At 43.5% G+C, this 8529-nt stretch overlaps 1 protein-coding gene across 1 annotated transcript in view; it reads left to right on the forward strand.

Moving 5' to 3' along the window:
- HHIPL1 (HHIP-like 1) overlaps positions 1 to 8529 on the forward strand; it is a gene marked incomplete at its 5' end in the record, with an annotated part of 15104 nt that overhangs the window by 5940 nt on the left and 635 nt on the right. Inside the window, 5 exons of the mRNA XM_010085441.1 lie at positions 641 to 786; positions 3867 to 3948; positions 5725 to 5807; positions 7312 to 7362; positions 8421 to 8521. Coding sequence (XP_010083743.1) covers positions 641 to 786; positions 3867 to 3948; positions 5725 to 5807; positions 7312 to 7362; positions 8421 to 8521 — 463 coding nt within the window. The remainder of the gene's footprint in view (positions 1 to 640; positions 787 to 3866; positions 3949 to 5724; positions 5808 to 7311; positions 7363 to 8420; positions 8522 to 8529) is intronic.

Here is an 8529-nt window from a genome sequence, read left to right on the forward strand (position 1 = left end):
AGCCCTTGATATTGCTATTCACATCATGCCAGTACAAATAAAGGGGCAATGGTATAATGTTCATTTGAAGTCCTGGAAGTGGTGTAAAAAAGCACTTGAATACATCCTAAAAAAAAAAAATTCCAAACCAAAACTCTGATGCAATGCTTCCAGACAATGAAGGTATTGAAAGAAAAAAAAATATTATCTGTCAGTGAGTCTGCTCCAAACCTGTGATGAGACAGGCCTGAGACTGCCTTATTTTCTCCCCACATCCCCTGCCTTTCCTGTATCTGCATCTGCCAGGCCTCTTGCACGCAGCCCCGACACTGCCTGCCCCGGTCCTGGGTGCAGGAGGGAACACAGAGCTGCAGTGATGCCAGGCACTCAGAGTCTCTGGCAGGGTCCTCCCCAAATAATCTGATATCCATTAAACTCTCCCCTATTGTTTTTTCATGTGCTTGTGTTGCCCTTGAAAGACAAGGTGTTGTGGGGGCATATATTTGTTTTAATGTTAACAATCCTTCGTTTTTCAGAGGAGCTGCAGTTCCTATTGCAGCTAATGTGGGTAGGAGGCATTAAACATCCTTTCAGGTGTCCTCATTAATGTTCAGCAATTGTCTTCTTGGTTGTGTTGTGGAAGTGTTCTTTTGCCTTGCAGGCGCCTGATGTCTTTGAAGGAGGATCACACTACTGGAGAGTGGCAGTACAGTGAAATCTGCATGGGGACGGGACAAACATGCATGTTCCCTGGGCTTATAAATAACTATTACCAATATATCATCTCCTTTGCTGAAGACGAAGCAGGTAATCTTTTAACTTTATGTCAAAGTGAATGGCATGCTCGTGGTTTCTCTGTGGAGTAAAACAGCAGAGAGGGGGCAGAGAGGGCTCCTGGGAGGCAGCAGACAGTGGGGAGGCAGAGCATGAGTCTGTCAGTCTTTAAAATGCCAATGGGTGAGATGCCCAGCATCTCCCAGATATCAAACCAAAATTACAATCCTAATTTTGAGGCCAGTGTGCCATGCAGTGCCCGCAGGGAGAAAGGGAGAGGCAGTTCGCTGCAGGACTGAGTCTGGGTGTGCTGGTGCCTGCGCACCTGCCCTCTCCAGGGACAGGAACAGCGTGGGGCAGATATGGTACAGCACAGCTGAGACAACAAACCTCACGCTTCACGGTGCCATGCCGTGGGGAATGCAAGCCCTGGGAGGCTGGGAAGCTGATACCCATGTGAGAGCAAGTCTGTGCTCTTGGCTAGTCAAGAAGGCTGTTCGCATCATTAATGGGTACAGGGAAGCAGATGTAATGAACAGTAATTATGAACCACCCTGGCCTGGAATATTTGAACCTCTCGAGGTGATGCAGGATGAAAGCTCGGTGTTATGTCTTGAGTGAGGCATCAGCAAAAGGCTGCTTAAGTCTATATTATATTAGTGCCAGCTGGGGATTTTGCCTCTCATAGGATTGGAGGATGCAGTTTCAGTGGAGACTGTGTGTTTTCAGCTGTGTTTTTAAGACTGAAGACATTTTGCTTTCTGGAAGGGAGCTGCTGCGATTTGAAAAGGAGGAAATAAAGAGTCCTGGCGTGAAAGCTGGTGGTCACTACCTTTGCTTATTCAGGGGTATGGTTAATTGCCCAGCCTGCAGTGGGGCAGGCAGAGCATGCAGCTCCTAGCTGGGGCTGGGGATAGGATGACCCACGCAATGTTTAGCCCCATTGCTAAGTAGCCTCATGTGCAACTCAGAAATGCAGGAGTTTGTGTTCTGTCCCATTTTGGGGAGGTCCCAGTTCATGGTCACAAGCACCCACTTTCAGAGTGCCCCAGTTTTTAAATGTCTGCTTTTCCCGCTGATTGTGTCACATATTATATAAATGCAAATTTTAGCATGTAAATGCAAATCATCCAAATGAAGTATTAGCTCAAAAGTTTGTCTTTGGAATTTTAGCTTTTTTGTGTTAAAATCCATTTTCTTTTTCTTTAATGGTTAACATTCATGGAAGGTAGAGCTGCTTTGCAGTGCTGTGGCAAGAAAGATATATTACCCTAAAATCAGAAAAAATTTGTTTAAATCAGTTTTATGACAAGGCAGAGGGCTGCCAAGTGCAGTGTCAAGCTGCTAACTGCAGCCCTTGTTCATGCACCTGGGAAGTGGCATCTCCATCCTCCTGCACCTGTGGGCAGAGTCTGTGCAAAGGGGGGTGAAACGCTGCCGCCTGTCTCCGCCTTGTGCTTTTCATCAGTACTTTGTGTAAGTATAATAGAGCTGGGTGGGAGTTTGGGCTGGAGTCTGTTCTCAGAGGTATTATTTGTCTTGTGTTTTCTTTATTATAATGGAAAGAAAACTCTTGATAACAGTTTAGTGAGTTTTCTTTATCTGCAGTGAACAGTCTTCTCTTGCACCTTTCTGGTGTGCTGGGAATCTGTTTTTTTACAAGTTTATCACACAGTTTATTTTAACAAGCTTTTCTTCATGGAAGCGTTTTGGTTTTGGGGTTGTTGCTCTGAGGAATGTTAATCCAGCTGGTGCAGTGAGTGTGTTCATGCAGTGGGGACACCTATATTTTTGGCTCATTGCACAGTAATTATAAAGCCAGCAGCCCTGTCCCTTGGCAGCTGAACATGCTGGGGACACCCCAGGCACTGTGCTATGTCTGTGGGGAGCACGAGTGATATAGCCTGCGTGCTTCATGGCTAGTGCACCCATATTTCTGCCTGATAATTTCCAGGAAAGAGAGGTGGGATGTGGAGCACACATCACTACACTGCAAGATGCAGTGCCAGGTGTTTCACATCCTGTTTGGATCCAGGCTGCCTCTGGCCTAATGGTTAATGGAACCCAGCAGAAAAAGGAAAAAAACAGCCAGGGGTGGCCTGGGATGGCTGGTTTCTGCCCTGGGAGCATCCGGAGGAGCTCAGCCAGGGTAGCACAGGAGAGCAGGGAGGAGGGGGGAGGCTCATCAGCCAGCAAGAGCTGCCACCAGCTGCCCACATCTTCCTTGGCTCACTCTGACCCCTCCACTCTCCCCTCTTCCCCTTGGGGTACCCATAGGACTCCCAAATAAATCTGCCTTACTTACTAAAAAGGTCTCTGTTGCCTCTTTTTCTTCCTTTATTTTCTTTTTTGAAATATTGCAAATTTATTTTTTCATCCAGATCAGCTCTCTGATCCTCTTCATTGCACCACTCAAGCATTTGAGCTGGCAAAGGAGAAAGGAGAGTGCTGAGGGGCTGCTTATCCCAGCCTCCCCTGAACGACAGAAAGAGAAGGATGGAAATGAAGAGAAACAACAGTCAAATAAATGATGGTGGACAGCGCTTGGCTGAAGGCTGAGCCCTGCCCGTGTGACCTCACAGAGCTGTGAGGAACCCAGATGCCTTTCTCATGAGATACTTCTCACTTTGTGGGTGTGCTAGAGAAAACAAAAGCAAAATCTTGTTCTGTAATTCACACCAAGGGAGTGCTTCATCCAAAAGCGCAGAAGACAGTGTGAACAGTCTTAATTTCCTTTCATTTCATTTCAACAAAGGGAATTAAGGGTTTGATTGTTTTGCATTAGTGAAGTTAAAGAACAGAGATCAGACTGAGATGACAGCTAAAGTCTGGGCAGCTGAACCTGCAGTGAAAATTTGTCCAAATAATATTTCATGACAATATGTAAAAGCTCCCATGCACTAAGAGTATTTTATGTCACTGGACTGCAGATGAATGCTCCTTACAAACCCAAATAAAAACCTGCCTTTTTTCCTCCAGGAGCCCAATCTGCATGTCGGTCAGGCGTTTTCTGATGCTCTCTGACCTGTAATGCAGAGTTAACGCCTTTGTGCTGGACAGGACAGAAGCTCCATGGAGAGTTTTCATGTCAGTGTTTGTTTTTTTTTTCCCAGGGGAACTTTACTTCATGTCTACCGGCGTACCAAGCGCCACGGCTGCCCATGGAGTGGTGTACAAAGTGGTGGACACCTCTAGGTATGAAATGTTTGTGTTGCAAAGCCTAAGGGTGGTGCAGCATGCCCAGGTGTGGATGTGATGAATGACTGACTGACTAGCTCTTCTCCCATGCTGGGCCCTTCAGTGGAGCTTGATCAAGGAACGGCTGGAGCAACCCGTTGTGGGTTTGCTTTGCTCCCACAGTCACCAGAGTCTACGCTGCCTGTTGACCACCAGCTTGTCTGTTATGGGGCCTGTTGGTGTTAGGTGGCTTGGAAGATTTGTTCCTGAAAGATAAAGGACTATTTTATGGGTGGCTTGGCTTTCTCAGGCAAAGTTTCTTTAGATTCCTGCCCAGAAGGAGGCAGTTTTTCTCAAGGTGTTTATTCTCAGCTCCTCTCCATCCCTTGTAGCTGGCTGTATCTGCTGTGCCCAGGCTAACCCAGTGTGACCTGCAGTGCTTTTTTGGGCAAACCAGAAATTAATGTCAAAAAGTACATTATTTTTTTGTGTTTTAAAGAGGAAAATGGCTTGGACAAGGAAATAAGACCATTGTTACACCTTCTGGATCCCACATGCATCTATCTGAGACTGGGCAAGGCAGGGAATAGCTGTGTTTTATGGGAAGACTTATAGCTGTTTTTTCCATCTTCCTGTTTTTTAAGTGTTACTATTATTGGCTAAACACCAAACTGCTTTCAGCCAGACATGTAGACTGAGACTTTTGTAGCTTTTATTGTTTTTTAAATGGATAAAATTTAGAGCTTTAGTTATCAGAGCATTTTGAACCAAACCGCTTTTCTGTTTTATGTTGGAACCAGAGCCCAAAGTTAAACAGCCCCCAGAGCTGCCGCATGTTTTCCTCTGACCCTCCTCTGTCAGGAGCATTTTCCATTATCTAACACAGTGGAACTGTTTATGAAGAGGCTGGTATTACACAACCTTTGCAAAAATAAAGAAAGCAGAAGTGAAAAGAAAGGCATTAGTTTAAGTTTAAAAAGACGTTTCTTTAGTGTGTTGAGTACAGCAATATGAATAAGAAAGAAATCATAGGAAAATTAATAAAAATAGGGAACATCCCTGTGGCAGTAGTTGAGAGGGGAGCTCTTTGCCTTCCACATAAATGCAAATGCAAACAGTCCTAATTACAAAGGAGTTTTACCTTCCAAATGCAAACATTGTGCATTTTTGAACCAGTTTGAAAACCTCTGAAGAAAGCTACAGATTAACGAGCCAGCCAGCATAGGAAAAAGTGATGATGAACAGGATGTGGCTTCTCAGAAGTGAGATATACCTCCATGGCAAACAAATTTGTGTTAAAATAATGCATCATGCTAAGAGGAAGCCTCTATAGGGGACACTTAAAACTCCTGTTTGAAAGTAATGCATTTATGGTACTACTTTTGTAGTAGTCTTTTGTTAGGGCATTACATACAAACAATAGTGTGTTATTTTGCTTCTCTGAAGACAGCCTGAAAACTTGCATACACAAGACCTTTATGTCAGATGTTCAACATGTACTGTCTAATTTTTTGATTTTATTTTCAGTTTGATTCATTTCTTGAATTCAGTAATGGCAAGTGAAAACTGAGCCAGAGGACTCCACTGCCTTGTGAATATTTGGACTTTGATCAATGGAGAGACGTGATTGTTTAATTACATTTTCTACTGTGAGAGATTACTTGGATCATTTAAACAGATGTTTGGTTTTTTTCTGATGAGCATTGCATTCATTGAAGAATAATGGGAAGCAAAGGCTCACAATGCCAGGGGAAAGGAATTAATTGTGCACTGTATGTGTCCCTTTTTTCACAGGAGAGCACCGCCAGGAAAATGCCAAGTTGAGCCATCGCCAGTGAAAGTAAAAAGCAAGCTCATCCGGTTTGTGCCAAAGGAAAGTAAGTGTCCCGGTTGCTGTTTGTTATTGGTGCACGTTAGCTGGCGGAAAGTACAAACTACAGGCTTACGCTATCTCTGTATGCCTGGAGACCACCCAGAACTTCACTCTTCAGAATGAATTAATTCTTACCAGCTGTTTTGGATCTGAAGAGTTGTTTCAAATAAGGCATAAGGTATTTCCCCTCTGATGGCTACATGAAATCTTCTCTGTAGTTTCTGCCCCTGTGCATTTTCCCTGTTCCGTGGTACATCATACCTGTTTCATTACCACCAGACTGGTTTCCCTGTAACTGAGATCCTGTGCTCGATGGTGCTTTTCAGCGATAAGTGATTTTTTGCAGTGCCTTCAGGTAGTGAGAAGCACTTCAGGAGCTGAAGGATATGATGGCTGAAGGGCTGGGAAATAGCTCATTGAGCAAGATGAGGGCTGAGTCATTGTTAGCTCTAAGTGAGAGAATATGGGATGAGAAGAGCTCCCAAAAGAATCAGTGTGATCAGCCATTCAGGTGAACTTCTGGCTTATGCAAACCCTCCAGGGCTTTTTGATTGCTTCATACTGAGTGAAGTATTGTACTGCTAAAGCTGGAGCAGTCAACAATGTAGCTGAGTCTGCAGCAAGCCAAGTAGTATTTGTGTTAAATGCAAAACCCTAAACATGCTATTAGGATATCAAAATTAGATTAGGCACCATCACCTTTCTTTTCCTCTGTGCATTTTGTTTACACATGTAAGTACCTAGTACTCTTAACAACTTTGTAGTGAAGCTAGTATTACTATAGGAACTCTAATTTTGGAATGCTGTAATTTTTAATTACATTCATCATATTACACTGCATTTGAATCATTGACTGTTCCTACAACTTTGATTTCAGGGAGGAATGAGGGCACTCAGCACCTTGCAAGATTGAGTCTTTAAGGTGGAACAAGATCTAAGGCTAATTATTAACTGTTGACATGCCTGAGCACTCAGCACGTCTGCAGAAACATTCTCTTTTGCAAGCTGTGCACGCAGTTTCCAAACATTAGTAACTTAGTTCGTGTTCAGCCAGCTTTGTCTTTCTTTCTGCTTATGCATTGTTCTCTATGCAAATCCAAAGTTCAGATTTTTAAACTACACATATAACTAAATATTTTGGGTTTGTTTACAAGTATTTTTAATCATAAAATAAAACTTAGAAATAGTGGGAGAAATTCTGCCAAATGTCTCAAGAATGAAATTAATGCATAGGTGAAAACCAAGTGTGAAGATTTTGATTCAGAAGCATGCAAACAGGATGTCTGTCTGTAAATATTTTGCTGTTTTGGTTAGTGTTTAGCGTGAATGTAACAGAATCACCAAGGCATGTGGCTTGCATTAGCTGGATGAGTGCATTTCTTGGAAGTGTATTTAATAAATAGCTTGACGAAGAGTAATATATAATAATTTGATTCAGTGGGGTGAAAAGCACTCCCAGGTGACCATTAGCTTTCATGCAGTCCTACATATCATTATATGAGTTTCAGGATTTTTAAGTGCTTTGCCAGATCAGGCTCTGGCAACTGAAGTGTGCACAGGTAAGTCTTTCACATTTGTTTCTGACCTTCAGAACCTCAGCTTCCAAAGAAGGGAAGTATTTTCACACCACAAATACAATTCCTCTCCAAGGAGCATTATTTGGAAAAACCAGACCACCGCAAGGGTTTGTCTTTTGGGGACAATAGATATTAAGCACAAATAGTCATAGTTTTCTCCATCCTCGTACTACAGAACAAATGGTGAATGAGAATGGATACATCTAGGATACAATTCAAAAAGTCCATCGTGTCTTTGCAAATGTGTGTGACACCATCCCAGCTCAGTAGATTGTTATTCAGAGTAATTCTGAATTGCTTCCTTCTGACGAGACAAAACTTATTTTTAAACTAAAAATAGAGCACATGTGAATAAGCAAGTCCAGTAATGCCTGGAAACTGTGACAGCAAAAATTTTTCAGCTCCTTAGAGTTCAAGGCTCTTTTCTTTTTTTTTTTTTCATAAGGAAGAAAAAACCCAACCCCAAAACCCGTTTTATGTGTTGTCCTGGCAACTCTGTTCCTTTTCCACATTCCACTTGCCAGAGAGAATTGATTTTGAATGTTCCTGATTTCAGTTCCTTGAATAAAGCATCTGGCCCAGTGGGGAGGCTGGCGGCTCACTCTGGTAATGATCCAGTCATTAGTAACGAAGAGAAGAGCAGAAATAGTGCAGAAATAGGGCTTGTCTTTAAAATGCTTTCAGCAGGGGAGAAGGGTATGGTGGGGAACTCCTCTTCTGACCCTGAAACTCCAGCGCCCACCCTTTAATGGCCCAGCTGAGGTTTTGCCAATAAACTGCATGGAGCTTCCTACTTAGGAGAGGCTTACTTGTTGGCATTGAGCCCTGCAGTCCTCTCCGCTAACTAAAAGCAGACGACATTTTTTGCTGAGGAAATATTGGCTCACCAGGAGCGTTGTCGCTTCTCAATGGGATCAAGTAAGCAAATTCCAAGAAACGAGTTAAATAAGTCAAAAATCAGCGCTGGTTTTGTATGGCTGTCTTTAAGCAGTGTCCGTAGAGTGACAGACTCATGCTTTCCTGGGTTTTTCCCCCAACAGAGCTCATTGTGAAAACACCAACGCCACGTCCCCGCCTGAAGGCCACGGCCGAGGTCCCACCGGGAGGCAAGCCAGACCCTGCCACTCCCCACACACCGGCTGTGGACTG

Source organism: Pterocles gutturalis, unplaced genomic scaffold (genome assembly GCF_000699245.1).
Source record: "Pterocles gutturalis isolate BGI_N339 unplaced genomic scaffold, ASM69924v1 scaffold5620, whole genome shotgun sequence".
NCBI lineage: Eukaryota > Metazoa > Chordata > Aves > Pterocliformes > Pteroclidae > Pterocles > Pterocles gutturalis.